This window comes from Corylus avellana, chromosome 3, assembly GCF_965113065.1.
Source record: "Corylus avellana chromosome 3, dhCorAvel1.hap1.2, whole genome shotgun sequence".
Lineage (NCBI taxonomy): Eukaryota > Viridiplantae > Streptophyta > Magnoliopsida > Fagales > Betulaceae > Corylus > Corylus avellana.
In genome coordinates this window covers 13,353,697-13,374,120 of record NC_142492.1, presented here as the reverse complement: position 1 = coordinate 13,374,120, position 20,424 = coordinate 13,353,697, and the positions used below count along the sequence as shown (strand labels likewise).

Here is a 20,424-nt window from a genome sequence, read left to right as displayed (position 1 = left end):
AATACTTGTACTACTAACATTTCATTACTTTGAAACCATACGTTCTGGCTAAGAGTGAAAAAGCGGTTCCCCTAAGCGGTTAATTAGTGGTTAATAACCACAATAATTGCTAACCACTTATATATATATATATATATATATATATATATATATATATATATATATATATATAGGCGGTTAGCGGTTAACGGTTTTGAAAAAACCGCTAACCGCAATAGCCTAAGCGGTTAGCAGTATTAACCGCCTGCCTTTTCACCCCTAATTTTGGCTTTATAACCATTCAATACAACCTTTCAAAATACTCAATACAAAAACCCAATTTTTTAACAATCTTAGAATGTGTTAATTGTTGATAATGGCTCAAATTGTCGTGAAGATAATTGCGAAAATATCAATATTCAAGTTGGTGGGCTCAAGTCCTATTTTATCTATAAGAGGATAATGTTAGTTTTAAAAGGAGTCCAAAAACAACTTGGAATTGGATTTTTGGAGAAAACATGTGTGTAAACATGTGGGCCGCAATATTTATCTTCATTATGGAAAAGACTCTGTATTCATGATGGTTTCGTTTTCCCAGCAATTGGATTAAAATTGTTCTCCCATTTTTCGTGATTAAGCCTATATAAAAGGACATGTAGTCCTTGGTTGAGATCATCCGGAAAATTCAAATTGGTGAGAGCACTTTGTGGCATTTACAAAGTGTAGAGAGTTTTTTTTTTATTGCGTATTTGAGAGGGACAGTTGAGTGGGGTGTACAAGGGATTAAATTAAACTTAAGCGGTTCAGGCTTGTACCATTGTACTCAATATTTCTCAATAGTAAAGAAGGAAACCGGATCACGTCCCGTGAACATAGGCATATTGCCGAACCACGTAAACTCTTTGTGTACGTGTGTGATTGGTATGTGTTCTCGTGTGTTTTCTTTCTAAACTTGTCTTTCGGATAAAGGTTTAGTGAGAAATTGGTTGCCAATTAATTATCAATTTTTCAAACATTAATTTACCTATTCCTATCAGCTTAAGCTTTTGGGACAAGTGATAATTTAACAGTAACTATAACATTAAAAAATAGTTGTTTCCAATATTATAATTCTCTAGTGTTTGTTTATTTCCAATATTTTTGTGTATATGAGGCAAACCATGGTAGCCCTCATGAGTAATGGTCTGTAATTAAGCATAACATGTTAAGAACATGTAATGATAGATGGGAAAACTTGATATCTATAAAGTGCTCGAGCTTTTGTTTTGTCCCCACCAACTGCAAAGCTGCTGACATAATGGTGGTCCAACTCCACATATAATAATTAGAAAGTGACATAACAATAAAAGAAAGAAAGAAAGAAAAAACATGAGGAACAAGTTAAAAGAGTTAGAGGGCCTTCCACTACGCATGGGAAAAGTAGGAGGGGAAGTGAAAATGAGAATGCAGCTAAAATGGTTTATGATGGACGCAGAAATTGAAAGAAAACACAATCAAATGGAAAAAATATAAACGAATAGCATGGTCCTTCAAATATATTCTAACATCTCCCTCAAACTCAAGGTGGAAGATCTTGGAATCTTAAGTTTGAAATAAGTTGACAACGATTGGCAGCAGAGGGAGTTGGACCTTTAACAACAATAGGTCGAGAATCTTTAAAACAATGCCACCTATGGGCCAAGAAAGAAAGCTGACAAAGGGATTTAAATTGGCATGAGTTTTAAACATTACTACAAAGTCCGTACAAAAATGGGCTAACTATGAGTAGATATGAGAGTCAACTCTGGATTGAAATGGGCTTTGAAATAAAATAAAATAAAACACAAAGATTTTATGTGGTTCGATCTATGATCTACATCGATAAAGTCCAAACGACTATATTTTGCATTTTTGCTTTTATTCCTTAATAAGTTTTCAATACAAAACGCTTATATCTGAAATATATTCTTAATTAAATCTCTTAATTTATGGTGATTCAATCTCATCAGATCCTTCTTAAAGTTAGCTAATCTCTTCAAATATACTCTAAACAGAAATTAGCACTTTTGTGAAGTTTTCTAACACTTAAAGAAGAGGAAGCAGATGGTGGAAAAAATATCTACAACGGTGGATGCTATCCACCAATCTTGGGTGGCAAGGGATATTGGATCGCTGCTGCTGGCGGTGGCCTACGAATTGATGTTGCATCTTTTCCATTAAAAAGCCCTCCCTCTTTTGTTGCAGCAGAAAAAAAAAAAACAAAAAGGTTAATGAGCCACACAAAGCTTCAGCTTTTTTCACTTTTTGACACTAAAGATATGCCTTCTACCACAACAATTATGTATAAGGAACAAAAGAGTTCAATGATGTACGTAGCACACTTTTTTTGTTTTTTGGTTTTTTTTTTTTGGGTTTTTTTCCTACCATCTAGCACACTATTTATTTAACCAATATTTCCACAAAAGTGGCATTTGGACATAGAAATTATTAACAATTTTTTCATCTTTAATAAAAATAATTTTTTATAAGGAGTAATACTACTCTTACTCTCACTCTTCTTTACACCCATTTTCTCACACCCGTAGGTGGGTTTTAAAACTACAATTGGATCAAATTCCAATAAAGATTCATCTCATATTCAATGGTGGTTTTAAAAGCTACATATGAGTGTACAATGATCCGTCAAGAGATGAAGTCAACTTGATAGAAATTAAAGCGTATGTATATGGCGAAGAATTTGATGAATAAGCTTTATGTGGAGATGCAACTATATGGTTTATAGATGGAGAAATATAGATATGCTCGAGCACCTCAACGAGTTTAACATGTTAAATTCACAGTTGTTAAACTTTGGAATGAAGATTGAAGAAGAAGATAAAGTGATAGTTTTGCTTGCATCGCATCGCTTGGTTACAACATTATTGTATGAGAAATAAACACTAGAGTCGGAGGAGGCGATGTGCCAATAAGTGAACTTAAGCTTATTAACTTAGGCTTTAGCGCTAGAGTAGTGTTCAAATATGGATATTAATGTACTATGGGTAAAAGCTCGCAAACCATTTATCTCCCCAACAAGCAACATAGTATAAGTGAATAGAAAAATTTATTGTTACATTTGAGTCCAGCCCCTCAAAAATGAATTGTTGGCTCTATCATTGGTTCTAATTCTGTTTGTTTATATGAGACAAGTGGCAGTTTAACATGATATCAGAGTCAAAGGTCTTGGAATCTCCATCAAATCACTCCCATTTAAATTAAATATTCTATGTGTTGGGCCTCACATATTAAAAGGGAGTTTGAGTCCACACATGAGGGGGAGTATTAAAGTAATGATTAAATTATTAAATTAACCTCTTCCTATCCGCTTAAACTTTTGAGTTTAATAATGTGTTCAAAGAGACATTGGTTTGAGACATTTAAGTCCTGCAATACTGGTACTCTTTTGAGTTTGCAGCTTGCAGAGATTAGCCATGGCAAACAGTTTCTGGAGAGTGTTCTGTGGGAATTCTGAGTGTTCAAGTGAAGTTGCGAAGAGATGCAACTATGGTTTTCTATCCATAATCGACCCAAATACATGCATCAACAGTTGTTTGGTCATGTCTTTTGATTTCCTGCTTCTGCTCATTCTCATATCTATCTTCATCTCAAGGAAAATTATAGCACACTCACAGTTTGATCACTTCCCTCCAGTTGTAATTTGCTCAGCCATTTTTAATGGTGGTCTTGCTTTGGCTTACTTGGGATCCGGGATTTGGATATGTTATGAGCAACAAAAGGCAAAGAGAACCATTTTACCATTGCATGGATGGCTAGTAATGCTATCCCAAGGGTTCACATGGTTGCTGCTGGATTTTACATTACTTATTGGCAATCTACACCTCCGACACATAACAACTGCGAAGCTTTGTTCAACTGTCATCTTCTTCTTTGCAGGTTTCCTCTGCTTTTCATCTATTTGGACCATTATTGCGAACAAAACATCATCTATTGAGATGGTACTGGAAATATTATCCTTTCCGGGAGCATTCCTGTTGCTCTTCTGTATTTTGCAGGCACAGACGTATGTGGAAACTGAAACAGACTTGAGTCAAGTGGCTTCATATGCACCTTTGCAAGGTGAAAAAGCCAATTATGCCACATGTGAAGAGTATTCTAATGAAAATGTCACACCTTTTGCCAAAGCTGGATTTCTTAGTACTATGTCATTTTGGTGGATGAATCCATTAATGAAGCAGGGGAAGAAGAAAATTCTTGAGGAAAATGTCATTCCACAGTTGCGGCAGGCAGACTGTGCACAAACATGCTACTTAATGTTTAAGGAGCAAGTAAACAAACGAAAACAAAAAGGAACATGTGAATCCCCTTCAATGTTGTCTGTACTTTTTTCCTGCCAGAAAAAAGAGATTATAATTTCTGGGTTATTTGCATTGATCAAGGTCCTCACAGTATCCTCTGGTCCAATGTTTCTTAAAGCATTCATTGAGGTTGCTGAAGGTGAAGAAGCTTTTAGATATGAGGGTTATGCACTTGCTGGAGGGCTCTTCCTGGCAAAGTGTTTGGAATCATTCTCCGAGAGACAATGGTTCTTTAGAACCAGATTGATTGGGCTGCAAGTAAGATCCTTCCTGTCTGCAGCTATTTATCAGAAACAACTAAGACTCTCAAATGCTGCTAAGGTGACTCATTCTCCTGGTATGATAATGAACTATGTCACTGTAGATGCCAATAGAATAGGGGAATTCCCATGTTGGTTTCATCAGATTTGGTCAACATGCCTTCAGCTGTGTCTTGCATTAGTGATTGTCTACCATTCTGTGGGGCTAGCAACTGTTGCAGCTTTACTTGCAATCATACTGACGGTGCTTGCAAGTTCTCCATTAGCCAAATTGCAGTATAAATATCAGACAAAGCTCATGGGATCACGAGATAAGAGGCTGAAGGCCATTGCAGAAGCTCTTGCAAATATGAAGGTCTTGAAGTTGTATGCTTGGGAGAAACATTTTGATAATGTCATACAAGTGTTAAGGAAAGAAGAATCCAAGTGGATACTATCAGTTTCATCACAAAAGGGGTTCCAGCTGATATTGTTTTGGTCGTCTACCATTTTAGTGTCGGCAGTCACCTTTTGGTCTTGCTACTTCCTTGGAATTCCACTCACTACTAGTAATGTATTCATGTTCCTAGGAAGTCTGCGTATTGTTCAGGAGCCTATTAGGATGATCCCCGATGTTGCTGGAATTTTCATTGAAGCAAATGTTTCGTTAGCTCGGATTGAAAAGTTTCTGATGGCACCAGAGTTAGAGAACAGAAATACAAGTCCAGTGTGCAAAGGGAAGGAGCTTGATCAGTCCATATATATCAGTGACACTGAAATATCGTGGGAGACTAATTCTTCAAATGGCACACTAAGAAACATAAATTTGGTGGTGAAACCAGGAGAAAAGGTAGCTATTTGTGGAGAGGTTGGATCAGGTAAATCAACCCTTTTAGCTGCAATTCTTGGAGAGGTGCCAAACGTCAAAGGCATAGTAAGTAATCATTTCATTCCTTGTCCATGAAGTAGCATAAACTCTCAATTTCAGCCTTGTATATGTTAAGTTTTTGTTGAGACTTAGGAGGCATATTTTTTGATAACTCGGGTATTCAGGGCTTCGCCCCAACTAGATCCCGGGGACACCATACAAAGCACCCTCTCCACACGAGTAGGATAAACTCGGGCTTTCGTGTGCGAGCGTGGCCCTAAGAATTGTTTACACTCAATAGGGGTCCAAACTTAGACCTGGTGCTTTATGAGAGGGCCAAGTGACTTACCATTAGGGCCAACCGCTTGGGGTTGACTTAGGAAGCATATTTCGAAGAAGAATATGATATTTTGCTTTCATTTCTTTAGTTTCCCCCCTACTAAATTTGTGGAAGATACATTGTTTGCCCGCTGAATTTTATGCTTCAATTATATATCTAAGTTCAAGTGTTGATAAAGCTTCTGGGTCGACATTTTCAGGTTAATGTTTATGGAAAGAAAGCATATGTTTCTCAGACATGTTGGATCCAGACAGGGTCTATACGAGAAAACATTCTATTTGGGTCTCCCATGGATGCGCTTAGATACAAAGATGTTCTTAGAAGATGTTCCCTAATAAAGGACCTCGAGATGCTTCCATTTGGAGATCTCACAGAAATAGGAGAAAGAGGTGTTACTCTGAGCGGTGGACAAAAGCAGCGGGTTCAACTTGCACGTGCACTCTATCAGGATGCAGATGTATATCTCTTGGATGATCCATTCAGTGCAGTTGATGCACATACAGCAACCAATCTATTTAATGTAATAATTTGTTCTTAGGCAACTACTTGTATTTGTTTTTGTTTTGTTGAGAGACAAAGCTCATATAATATGCCTTGTGGCCAGGAATATGTCATGGAAGGTCTATCTAGGAAGACAGTCTTGTTGGTGACTCATCAAGTGGACTTCCTTCCTGCATTTGATTCTGTTTTGGTGGGTATATCAGTGAAAATATGCTGCTTTCTCAAATCTCTTTCTTTGATTTAGGGTTCGTTTGGTTTTCTGATTCCAAAATGAGTGATTTAAACTTAACGATTTGGAAACATGATTTTTAAAAATGCAGTTAACCGTTTGGTAAAGAATTCACAATTTTGTCTTTGAAATCTTAAAAACGCATCCCCCTCGTAATTTGAAATAGCATGCGATTTAAAAAAAGGCACTTTCAAATGATATAGTTTTTGTAATTTGGTTTAAAGACGCACATTTGATACGTGAAATCACAATGTCAAACGCACTCTTATATATTTATTGGTTTTGTTGGCAGTTTATGACTGAAGGGAAAATCCTAAGGGCTTCTACATATGATCAGTTGCTGGCTTCCAGTCAAGAATTTCAAAATCTTGTCAATGCACACAATGACAGTGTTGGTTCTGATAGACAAGCCAACTATGCTTCTTCTGAAAAATCTAAAACCTCGAAAAGTGAGATCCAGAGAAATTACAGTGAGAAGCAGTTAATATCATCTTCAGGAGATCAATTGATTCAGCAGGAAGAAAGAGAAATAGGAGACACTGGCTTCAAGCCTTACATACAATATCTGAACCATAACAAAGGCTTTTTATACTTCTCCTGGACAATGATATGTCATGCCATATTCATAGTTGGTCAAATTATACAAAACTACTGGTTGGCTGCTCACATCCAGGATTCTCATGTAACTAGAGTAAAACTGCTCGCAGTTTTCTCTATCATTGGGTGTATCCTAGTACTCATTTTGCTTATTAGATCCTTTTTCCTAGTTCTTGTAGGCTATGGTGCTTCAAACTTAATTTTTTCCACACTTATGACCTCTCTTATCCGCGCGCCAATGTCCTTTTATGATTCAACTCCTCTGGGAAGAATTCTCAGCAGGGTAAGAGTTTCAAAACTAGAACTTATATCTATGCTTTAGAAGAACTCATTTGGTCTTACACTAAGGTTTTACTTTTACAGGTTTCATCTGATTTGAGTGCTGTTGACCTTGATGTGGCTTTCAAATTGAGTACTGCAGTTGGCTCATTTATGGTTGCATACTCTGGCTATGGAATATTAGCTACCTTAACCTGGCCAGCCTTGTTTGTCATCGTTCCCATGGTTTACCTGACTGCACTCTTGCAGGTAATACATACACCAACAACAACAGACATTTTTATAAGGGATTGAAAGTTGGATTGGCAATTTTTGACACGACCTATGAACTCGACATGAACCCAACACAAAATTAGTAAGTTAGGGTTGAGGGGTCTAACTCAATTAATTAAATATGTCGGATTATGGTTGATCTATATAATCTTATTCCCATGTTTCAACATGATTAGAACCCGAGACACAAACACAAATTACCACCCTTATTGAAAGGGCATGCATCTTACAGCTATTTTGACATCTTGCATGACAATAATGAAATGGCTGCAAAATAGATGTACAAACTCTCACTATATCATGTTAGCTAGGAAGCTACCTCCTACGCTTTCTGGTTTCTCATACTTATCCAGCCTTCTCAAGAAATAAACAGAGTTCTTGTTTTTGTTTGGATGTATAGAGATACTACTTTGCTTCTGCAAAAGAGTTAATGCGAACAGACGGCACAACCAAGTCTTTAATTGCAAGCCACCTTGCTGAATCCATCGCTGGAGCCATGACAATTAGAGCTTTTGGGGAGGAAGAGCAGTTCTTCTTAAAGTACTTGAACCTTATTGACAGAAACGCCAGACCATTCTTCCATTGTTTTTCAGCAAATGCCTGGTTGATCCAACGCCTGGAAATTCTGTGTGCAATTGTTCTCTCATTCTCAGCACTTGCCATGACTTTGCTTGGGCTTGGAGCTTCTGCCTCTGGTTAGTAATATCAGTTTCCTTAACTAAATGCTATTCTAATAATAATTTATTCTAATAGTAAATGTAATATTTGCTTTACACATCACTGTCTTGTCTTGCATACCACATGCCCTTATTTGGCACACTTCACCTAATACATTCCCTTGTAGTTCAATATCTTCAAGTAAATAGAATCAAAATGTTGTCTTATTGAGCATTTTCTACCGTGGACGTATGCCTTTAACACCGAACCATTTCAATTATTTTTGTCTTTTTTCTCTCTCTAATATTTCTGTATATTTTCCTTTTAGGAAAAATTACACTTACACCCTCAAACTTACACTCAAATTACAAACGTCCTCCAAATTTTAAAAAGTTACAATTGGCCCACTCAAATTACCCCACCGGTAGGTTTTCTGATAACTTGGATGGCATACGCTTCACGTGACTTAAAATATCTATTATGTCCCCTATCATCTGTGTGAAAATATAATTATGCCCTTGAATTAAAAACAAACAAAAAAAAATCTAATGCAGTACGATTATTTTGTGTCACGTGTATTGCCCGTGACCCATTTTCTGTCAGATTTAACAAAAACTAACAAATGGGGTTAAGTGAAAAAACTTGGTAGTTTGGAGGGACATTGGGATTTTTTAAAAGTTTTGGAAGCATTGCAATTTAGATATAAGTTTGAGAGGGTTATCCTATATCTTATAAGTTTTGGTGCTTCTGCATATTTTGGTTATCTCGTTCTCTACTCTGCACATTGAACATATGTGTTTCTTAGAACTAACAAGTAAGGGTTATCCTACTCTTTGCATTTTGTGATCTTTGACTTGCATTAACCAACAACTTATGACATAAACATTCTTCCCTGTTCATGTTTAACCTATCTTAACTGAAGCTCCATATTATCATCATTTGGGGACATTTCTAGGATTCCTGACATCTTTGAGCTTCTTCAGCCAAAGCAACTCATGGATAGGTAGTTCAAGAATGTTATTTAGCATGCTATATATAACTGATACTGAAGAAAGGTTTGAAGAACATTAGCCATCTGCAGTATATTCTCTAACCAACATTTTTTTGTTTTCAAAATATGATGTCAGGGTTTATTGGGATGGCACTTTCATATGGTCTTTCATTAAATGTAAATGTCGTTTATGCTGTTCAAACCTGGTGCTTGGTAGAAAATCTCATTACTTCTGTAGAAAGGCTTGAACAATACATGCATATTCCTAGTGAAGCTGCTCAAGTAATTGAAGGTCACCGGCCCATGCAGAATTGGCCTATTGTTGGTGAAGTGAAGATATGTGATTTAAAGGTAAACAAGAACGAAATCGCCCGAAAACATGGGAAACTTCTCTTATCTCCATTGATATGTCAATGATTTTGAAATGTTGACCTCGAATTATTAGAAGTTGCAGTGTGTGTATTTCCTTGTTTAGCCCTTTTAATTTTCATCCCTACCATTTTGTGTTAACTCAAACGGTTAACAAGTGAAATATTTATTATAACCCTATAAGATTTATAAAATACAAATTTACCCTTAATTTAAAATAATAAATTAAAAAAACTGTAAATTAACATATAAAAAATAAATAAATCAAAACCACGGCTTTGCCGTGACCAAACTCGTGGGTCAGAAAATGTTCACTTTTATTAAAGAAGTATTTTTAAAAATGGGAGTATTTTGGTTATTTTGATATCTTCCATTAGGATTTAACGAAAAATTCTAATTGAGAGGTGAAATTAAAAGGGTCTGAAAATTAGAATACACACTTTTAATAATTCAAGGTCAACATTGCAAAACTAGTTACTCATCGATGGAGGCAATTAAGGAAGTTTTCCAAAATAAGAAAAGTATTACTCTGTACATCCACTGATCCACATGCTTAGATGAAAGAAATCAACCCAAAAGAAAATAGTATGAGTAATGCTACACGAACTCTTTCTCATGCACTTTCAAATGCTTATTCCTTAATGTGGCAGATGCCCTGCCAGCTTTCCATTGCAACGTTTTTTAATTCCATCTGCTTACTCTCTTATTGCCACTGCCACATTAGAAAATAAGCACCAAACATTATAAACGAGCAAGTTCGTGTAGCATTTTGCTATGTACATCCACATGCTTAGAACTATGGAAATGTATATATTCAATAACATGTGATGAACCAGGTAAGGTATCGGCCCAATGCTCCATTAGTTCTTCAGGGGATAAGTTGCATATTCGAAGGAGGGCAGAAAATTGGGATTGTTGGGCGGACTGGCAGTGGAAAAACAACTCTTATTAGTGCTTTGTTTCGTCTGGTGGAGCCAACAGAGGGAAGGATCATTATAGATGATGTTGACATTTCTTCAATTGGGCTTCATGATCTAAGATCACGTTTAGGAATCATACCACAAGATCCAACACTCTTCAGTGGGTCTGTCAGATACAATCTAGACCCCTTGTCAGAGCATACTGATCAAGAGATATGGGAGGTATGGCTTTTGTTCCCCTGTTTTTGTTATAAGAATTGATTGAAATCTGAACATTAATTCCTTATTAGATGAGACTAAATTATATAATTTTGACTAATCTTTTTGGAGTATAACGTAAATACGATGAGCATTTTCTTGAATCTTGACAATCTGTTATCTATAACACTTTCTAACGACCGAATTCAATATTTGAAGTGTTGAAGTATATTTTTGGACGACTAGAGTCATCGGAAGTCCGCCGGTCTCCAGGAGGATTGAGGATACTCTGATGCTTAAATCGATAAAAGTTTTATGAAAAAACCTAAATAAAGAACGTGAGATACATCAAAGAATGTGTTGAGATAAAATAATTCTAGGATCACTAATGAAGCAAAAAAATAGCATAATAGAAAATAACAATCAGTTACACAAGATACTAAGGTTTAAGTGGTTCGGCTTCACAAGCCTACATCAACTGGTGGAAGTGAACTAGGATAAATTCACTAACAAAATGATGGAGTACAAAGAGTAGTACAAATAAAACCCTTCAAACCCAAAAGCCCCAATACACTCAAGCTCACAAACACACAAGGGAATTAAATACAAAAGATAAATTTTTAGGGTAATTACCTTTTCCCCCATAAGCTACAACACATTTTCACTTTGCCTCCATGAACTACCATCCCTATTACCCAGCCGCCACGAACTACCATTTTGTGCCCAAAACCCCCCTTAATTTCGTCAGTCAAAGGCGTTAACTCAGACGATCTACCCATCACTTTGTTCCCATGAACTACAATTCATTGTCACTTTGCCTCCATGAACTACGACACATTGTCATTTTGTACCCATAAAGTACAATGCATTGTCACTTTAACCGTATGAGTTAACGCCTTTGACTGACGAAAGAGGGTTTTGAACACAAAATGGTAGTTCGTAGGGGTTGAGCAGTAGGGTTGCTAGCTCATGAAAGCAACGTGAAAATGTGTTGTAGTTTATGGAAGAAAAGGTAATTACCCCTAAATTTTTTCTTAGTTCTCTAAGAACTTGTAGCACTCTTATTTTCTCTCTAATTCCACACGGAGCTGCTGCGAAGCTCACATTTTCTCCCAAAATGGAGCTACTGCCCTCTCAACTAACCATCAGAATTTTAAGTCTTCAATATATATAGAGGCTAAGGCTTACCTACAATAAGAGATAGTCGGCCAAGAATGCTTCACTGTGCAGTAAAGTAAAAAACTTCACCACAAAGTAACTTAAAGAGACAAAACAGTAACTAATAAATAAAAGGGCCCACCATGACTTGTGAAACACAAGTCATTATCCAAAAGAATGTCTGGGGTACCAAGAGTTCCACCTTTTTATGGGAAATGCTACTCGTCGAATATAGTAGCATTGATATCAAATGAGGTGCAATTTTTCTTAGATCATCTCTATTTTTCTTAGAGCATCTCATTTTTTTTTTTAAATTAATATTAAAATATTCTTACTTTTTATATTACATTATTTACTCTTATAACTATTTAAAAAAAAAAATTATTACAAAACAAAACATTTTCACTTTTCAATACAACTTTTTTACTTTTCTATACTAATTATTACACTCATTTTTTTCCTCACCAATCATAAATAGTGCATTGTAAAGAGCTTGTTGTTTACCAAACAAAGCCCATATATGCCTTATTTTCTTGCTCCGACAGTCCTTGTAAAATAGAACTTTTTTCAACAATTGCTACAATAAATATTTGAAAGTTTAATGTAATAATTTTTAAGTAATATTTTATTATACTTTCTCTTTTTTTCTATTTTTTTACTATTTTCTCTCTCTTTTGATTGGGAAAGAAAAAGAAATGATTAAAATGTTAAAATATTTCCATAATAGATCCGTTATTTTTCCATAACATGTATAAATAAAATCTAACAATGACACATCTTTAATATTCTCTGGACATGCTTTTAATATTTGCCACACGAATCTCTTGTAGATGCCCAATATATGGAAGAAAACTGTGTTTTGTATGTGTAGAGAGACTATTACTCTAGAGTCAAGCCAAGCTAAAACCGCCGGCCGGCCGATGAAAATTCCGATTTCGAAGAAACTAATGGGAACAATTGGGAGGTGTAGCCTTTGAGGTGGCGCTACCCATTGTTCGTCAAGGCCATTGGGGAGGAATCGAAATTTTGCAGGGCGGGGAATACGCCAGTTTTCTGAATCTTGTGGTTTTCTCTGTAGTTCTAACTAGTGGAGAAGAAATAGTTTTTCCAGACCTTTGGGACTGTGAAAGGAATAGTTCTCGCATCGCTCTTTGTTCTCACCTCAAATGGCAGACAACCTGGCTCAAATGGCAGACAACTTGGCCAAACCTTGGGGAAACCTGTCGTTGACGGAAGAGGAAGATGGCGTGGAAATTGATATTCAAGATGAAGATTTATCAACAGGGGTTTCTTTGGGGAAATCATGTGTTATTGGGAAACTAATGGTGGACCACGTGGTGAGCAAAGAAACCATCCGAAAAACTCTAATAAGGTGGTGGAAACCTGCTGAAGATCTTTTCTTCAAAGTTCTTGGGGAGAATATGTTTTTGATCGAATTCTCTGAAGCAAGGGATAAGGAACGGGTATTGGGGGGAAGACCTTGGGTCTTCGAAGGCAGTCTCTTTTTGGTCGAGGATTTTGATGGACTTGCACAACCATCAGACTACACTTTTGACAAAGCGGCTTTCTGGGTTCGAATGGTAAATCTCCCACTGGCATGTATGGGCAATGACATTGGACGGAAGATCGGCGATTCAGTAGGTACGGTGGAAGCGGTGGACACGGAGGCAAATGGAATGGGCTGGGGAGAATCTTTACGAGTTAAAATTCGTCTAGATTTAACCAAACCACTTTTGCGGGGACGAAAATTGAATATCCAGGGGAAACCGGTTTGGATAACTTTCCAGTACGAACGACTTCCAATATTCTGTTTTCATTGTGGTGTAATTTGCCATGGGAAAACGGGTTGCTCGAACAAAAGTGAGCTGCGTAACCAGGAAACCATTCCACGATATGGGCCGTGGCTGAGAGCTCCATCTCCGACGAGGAAAACGGATAGAGTTTTCGGGCGAAACATTCCAACCAGAGGGCAAGCGAGGACTGCACAGGAGGAGCGGCCTGGGCGAACTGCTGACCGGGAAACCAGACCAGGTTTTGGTCGGAAAACTGAGAATTCGGATGCCGGCGAAGGAGAGGATAGGAGAAAAGTATTTCGGGAAAGCCAGAGATTTGTCTCCCGAAATGGAAAAAGCGAGGGGTCGGGCGTGCATCAGGGGAAGAATATCAGGGATTGCCATGTGGAGGATGTTCTTTCTAAGGAACGACAAGCTGGAGATATTAATGGAGAGAAGAAATCTTTGAATTTTAAAAATGATATGCGGACCCACAAGAGTAAAGACGCAGCACAAGAAGAGAAAGATTTTATGAAGGCTGGAAAATCTACAAAAGGGAAGGACCAGCTGTCACCTTTGGGTGTTTGGCCCATTGGATTCAATGAAATAGGGAAGAGCCCAAGTTCTATGCATAAGGGCCTGGGAGGCGATCATTCTAGCCCACGGGGAACTTACACAGGCTTGATACTTGCAGACGTGGAAAAAACCATGAGTGAAAGCCAGGGGGGGATTGCGAAGCTGAAGGAAAAATTTAATGGAGATCAAAGGGAGATGGTGATACCTTTGAAGAGGAAAAATAGAGAAGACGAGCAGAATGAGATACTTCCTATTGTATCGGGGAGCCGGAAAAAAAGAGGACAAGGGGGGGAAGAGAAGGAGGAGGTAAACACAAAGAAGACTTGCCAATGGGTTGATAGTAATTTAGTCGAAAATGGTTCGGGAATGGCGGAGGCTGTTTTACAGCCCCGCCGACCGCAATGATCGTTCTTAGCTGGAACTGTCGAGGGCTTGGGAACCCTCGCACAGTTCATGTCCTTCGTCGCTTGGTGAAGGAAAAGAAACCCAACTTGGTTTTTCTTATGGAAACCAAGTTACGCCATAATAAAATGGAGAGTGTCCGGATGAAATTGGGGTTCGATAATATGTTTGTCGTGGATTGTATGGGTAAAAGTGGAGGTTTGGCCTTGCTATGGGAGTCGGAGAGCGGAGTTGAAATCCAAAATTTTAGCCGACGACATATAAATGCTAAAATTCACAGCCACACTCTTGATCTGGATTGGAAGTTTACTGGCTTTTATGGCCACCCGGAGGCAAATAAGCGACATGAAGCATGGGCTTTGTTGAAACATTTAGCTAGTTTAGACCCCAAACCGTGGATGTGTATTGGAGATTTCAACGAGGTGTTAACAATGTCGGAAAAATGGGGTGGCAATGTGCGCCAATGGGGTCTAATGCAAGCTTTTCAACAAACCCTTGAGGAGTGTGAATTGAACGATTTGGGGTATAATGGACCCAAATTTACTTGGAGTAATTGTCAAGATGGCTTGGAGCTAGTCAAGGAGAGATTGGACCGTGGCTTAGCAAACCAGGCTTGGCGGACTTTGTACCCGGATGCAATGATCACTGTGGAGGCAACAATTTGCTCTGATCACGCTCCACTTTTATTACAAATGGTCCGAAATTTTGAGCCAGCTCGACAGAGTCCACGTTTCAGGTTTGAAGCATGTTGGGCTTTGGACGAAGAATGCCAGGAAATCCTCCAGAATGCATGGACCCGGCCCAGCACACATGATAAGAAGTGGGATGCTTTAAATGACAAGTTGAAGGGATGTGTGGCGAAGCTCCTTCATTGGAAGAGTACCCAGAATGAAAGCATGCAGGCCCAAATTACAAGGCTGAAAAAACAGCTAGTGAGGCTACAGGAGAAGGACGAATTGGGGGCTGCTACAGAAGCGAAACAGCTCCAACTGAAACTGCAGATTATGTTAGACAAGGAAGAACTGTGGTGGAAACAACGGGCACGGGAGGACTGGCTAAAATATGGCGACCGTAATACTAAGTATTACCACGCTTGTGTCAACTCTAAACGCAGGAGAGGTTATGTGGGGTCAATTACGGATGATAATGGGCTGATTTGGAATACACCAGTGGAGGTGGAAAGGGCTTTTGTGCAGTATTTCACTACACTCTTCACCCAGGGACAGCTTGGGGATGTTCATCCGTGTACTCATCATCTCATGGGCCGAGTGTCTGCAGAAATGAATATGGAACTTACACAGAATTTTACAGCAGCTGAAATCAAAACAGCACTTTTCCAGATGTCCCCCCTCAAAGCACCGGGTCCAGACGGCTTGAATGCTTGCTTTTTTCAAAAAAATTGGAGCACCATGGGAGATGAGGTATGCAAGGTTATTCTTGAAATCCTTCATTTTGGTGAGATGCCCTGTGATTTGAATATGACTCATATAGCACTGATTCCTAAACGGAAAAATCCAACGAGCGTTTCGGAATTTAGGCCTATAAGCTTATGCAATGTTTTGTATAAGATTATAGCCAAAGTTCTTGCAAACAGACTCAAAAAGATTTTGCCAAATATTATTGACCAGTCACAAAGTGCCTTTATTCCGGGCCGCCTTATCTCGGATAATGTCTTGGTGGCTTATGAAACCCTACATACGATGCATTCTCGAATGTGTGGTAAGAAAGGTTTCATGGCTGTTAAACTTGACATGAGTAAGGCATATGATCGAGTGGAATGGCGATTTTTGGAGGCCGTTATGAGGAGGATGGGTTTTGATGAAAGGTGGATTTCTTTAATTATGATGTGTGTCAGATCGGTGCGATATTCAGTAATTGTTAATGGATCACCATGTGGGTTGATTACCCCGACTAGGGGTATTCGCCAAGGAGACCCCATATCCCCGTACCTTTTTCTCCTATGTGCAGAGGCTCTTAGCTCTATGCTATACCAGGCCCGAAGGGAGGGACTTTTGACAGGGGTCCCAACATCAAAAAACGGCCCGGTTATTAGCCACCTCTTCTTTGCGGATGACAGCCTTCTTTTTTGCAGGGCTTCTCTCTCCCAATGGAATCATCTATATTTTATTTTGCACCAGTACGAGTTGGCGTCCGGACAAAAAATGAATACCAACAAAACGGGGATCTTTTTTAGCCGCAATACATCTAATGTGGTTAAGGAATTGATTCAGGGTGTTGCAGGAATCCCTCCTACACAGCGCTTTGATAAATATCTGGGCTTACCAGCTTTAGTGGGTCGTTCTCGAATGACAGCTTTCAAGAACCTAAAAGAGAAAGTATGGAAACGGCTTCAAGACTGGAAGCTAAAATTCCTTTCTCAAGCTGGGAAGGAGATATTATTGAAAGCAGTGATCCAAGCCATCCCAACATATTGTATGAGCATTTTTATGCTCCCAAAATCATTATGTTCGGAGATCAATTCTTTGATGATGAGGTTTTTTTGGGGACACAAAGAGAAGGAGAAAAGGATCCATTGGATGAGCTGGGAAAAAATGGGCAAATCAAAGGTTGCGGGAGGTATGGGCTTTCGAGATTTGCATTGTTTTAACAAGGCTCTTCTGGCTAAGCAAATTTGGAGAATGTGGAAGAGGCCCGACAGTTTACTATCACGTATCATAACAGCCAAATATCACCCTGGGTGTTCAATCTTAGAAGCTCCGTTAGGACACAACCCATCATTTGCATGGAGGAGTATTCAAAGTTCGTGTGATTTAGTTCGGGAGGGGCTATTTTGGAGAATCGGGAATGGCCAATTAGTACGGATTTGGGAAGATAGATGGCTCCCCATTCCATCTACCTTTAAGGTGCATTCACCCCCAAGGTTGTTGGATCCTCAAGCTACAGTCAGTACTCTTATAGAAGGGGAGACGCGTTGGTGGAATCATGCTCTCTTGGAGAGACTCTTTACCAGGGAGGAAATAGCCATAATCCGTTCAATACCAATAAGCCATACGAACCAGGAAGACAAACTGATCTGGCGTGGTACAGCTAATGGGATTTTTTCGGTGAGAAGTGCCTATCATCTCCAAAAAGAGCGTGAAATGGGATCCAAGGAGGAAGGGTCTTCTCGGGCAAACTCTGAAGGATTCTGGAGATCAATGTGGAAGCTTCAAGTCCCCAATGCGGCGAAGCTTTTTTTATGGCGGGCTTGTCTTGAGATTCTCCCCACCCGGGACAATCTTTGCCGCCGTAAAATTATTTCCTCACCAATGTGTCCCATATGCGATCTTGAGCCTGAGACGACTTTCCACATTTTGTGGCAATGTCCGTCGGCGAGGGATGTTTGGGGAGCTGGAAATATAAAATTCCAGAAAAGTGTTTATGAAGGTCCAGAGTTTACCCAGGTTGTTAATGACATGATCCGGAAATGCAGTGATGCGGAAATCCAGCAGTTTGTGGGAATAGCTCGCGGGATATGGCATCGACGGAACGAGTATGTGCATGGAGGATCTTTTGTTCACCCAAACTCTGTTTTACAGCACGCAGTTCAAGCGTCGGCAGATTTTGCCTCCCGGCAAACGACGGCTCAGAAGAGTTCTTCCTCTGACTCGAGTAATACACCCAAATGGATGCCTCCCCCAAACGGGTGGTACAAAGTTAATTGGGATGCTGGAGTTGATAGGAGGCACGGACGTATAGGACTGGGGGCTCTCATTCGCGACTTTCAGGGGCGCATGGTGGCTGCTAAGAGTTTGACCCACCCGGGTCTGTTGGATCCCACATCCGCAGAAGCACTGGCTGCTTTAATGGCTATTAAATTGTGCCAAGATCGGGGTTTCCAAAACCTGAAGCTGGAGAGTGATGCCAAGGTGCTGGTAGACGCTGTGAATGACACGGAAACTGATGACAGCATTAGAGGTCACCTGGTGGCAGATATAAAACTCTCATTGCTGGGAATGCCGGGCTGGGAGATGGTCTATATCCCACGCAAGATCAATTGGGCGGCCCACACATTAGCTAGTCTGGCGACGTCAGAAACCATGGATCATGAGTGGGGCTCTGTTGCTCCTGAGTGTATTTGTGAAATTTTAGAGGCGGATCGTATTGGATCAGTGCCTCCTGATTTGAATTAATGAGAAACCAAGCTTTTATCAAAAAAAAAAAGAGACTATTACTCTCAATCCTAATTTTCACATTACCTAATGAAGTTTAATAGACTAACTTCACTTATATATAGGGTGAGAGTAAATGACTTTTTCATGTGTCTATAAAATTTGGCTCATCCCATTAATTATGGCCTTACAACTAAACAAATGAATATGCTAATCCACACAAAAGGAATAAATACAACAATCTTCCACTTTGATAGTATAAGTCATTTAACCATAAAACAAATGTAATCAAGTGTCTTGGGACGTGTGAGCGTGTGTCTCACATTGAAAAAATCAAAAGGAATAAATACAACAATAAAATAATACTGAAAAAATATTTAATTAGAGTAAATGGTTAAAATAGATGTTTGTTTGAAGTGTGTAGTGAAAAAAAAAAAAGAAAAAAAAAAGGGTTGTATTTTGAGTAGTTAAAATAAAAACACTTACTAAAGATAGTCTTATTGAATGTGATTTACCATGTGAGTCGAATTAACGGCCATGATGGTGTATAGTTTCCAAACGAAAAAGATCTTGAAATTGGTTTTTTTTTTTTTTTTTTTTTTTGATGATTTGATTATCTTTCATATAGAAACGAGATGTATTACTAATTCACATACCATGTCAACATTTATGAACGTGTCACAGGTTCTAGAAAAATGTCAGCTTCGAGAGACAATCTGTGAAAAAGAGGAAGGCTTGAATTGCTTAGGTAATAACTTGTGTATGCAGGTGATGATTACCCAATTGGTTTAGAAAATCACAAGCAATAATAATCATATGAATTGCAGTAATGGAAGATGGATCAAACTGGAGCTTGGGGCAGAGACAATTGTTTTGTTTGGGGCGTGCATTGCTCAAGAGAAGCCAGATTCTAGTGCTTGATGAGGCCACTGCCTCCATTGATAATTCAACAGACTCCATCATCCAGAATACTTTGCGGACAGAATTCTTAACCTGCACAGTCATAACTGTTGCCCACCGGATTCCAACTGTCATGGACTGTTCTAAGGTTCTTGCTATGAGTGATGGTCAGTACTCTATCCCTATGCTGGCTCTCTGTTTGAGGTTGTTTTTTTTATTTTTATTTTTATGTTTTTGTTTAAAAAATTGTTCTAACGTACCAGTTATTTTTATTTTTATTATTATTTTTATTAAAGGTATTTTTTAATGATTTTTGTCTTGAAAGAAGAAAGCAAAAGGCAGAAACAGAGCCACTATTCCATCTTATCTATAATGCAAGCAGTGACATATTTGTTATTTTATATTGACAGGAAAAATAGTGGAGTATGATGAGCCATCAAAGCTGATGAACAATGGTGCCTCGCTCTTTGGGCAGCTTGTCAAGGAGTACTGGTCTCGTTCTTCAAATGCCACCATTTGATCCCAAGATTGCTACTCGATGTAACAACTCAATATTATTAAAATTAAATAAATAAATAAGGGTGTGTTCAGTCCCCTCAATGATTGTCTAGCATGACGTAGTTGGAGATAATTAAGCTTGATTCAAGCCTTATCGTAATCATGATTGTCATTATTGTTGTGATTACTATTTTTATTATAAAAATAGATAGTGGGAAGCCTTTTACAATTA

At 38.6% G+C, this 20,424-nt stretch overlaps 1 protein-coding gene across 1 annotated transcript; it reads left to right on the top strand.

The window, feature by feature from the left end:
• The first annotated feature begins 3,418 nt into the window (after positions 1-3,418).
• Positions 3,419-20,424, top strand: LOC132175032 (ABC transporter C family member 10). Its single transcript, XM_059586831.2, has 11 exons — positions 3,419-5,486; positions 5,960-6,280; positions 6,365-6,451; positions 6,783-7,370; positions 7,451-7,615; positions 8,040-8,334; positions 9,424-9,638; positions 10,493-10,798; positions 19,479-19,542; positions 19,622-19,861; positions 20,105-20,424. The coding sequence occupies exons 1-11, from the start codon at positions 3,429-3,431 to the stop codon at positions 20,212-20,214; spliced, it is 4,449 nt and encodes a 1,482-aa protein (XP_059442814.2). The 5' UTR covers positions 3,419-3,428; the 3' UTR covers positions 20,215-20,424.

Bases quoted from the DNA above. Each gene is read 5' to 3' on its own strand.
- LOC132175032 (XM_059586831.2), top strand. From the start codon at position 3,429: ATGGCAAACAGTTTCTGGAGAGTGTTCTGTGGGAATTCTGAGTGTTCA. The intron at 8,335-9,423 runs GTTAGTAATATC...ATATGATGTCAG, and splicing joins GCTTGGAGCTTCTGCCTCTG to GGTTTATTGGGATGGCACTT. The intron at 19,543-19,621 runs GTAATAACTTGT...TATGAATTGCAG, and splicing joins GGAAGGCTTGAATTGCTTAG to TAATGGAAGATGGATCAAAC.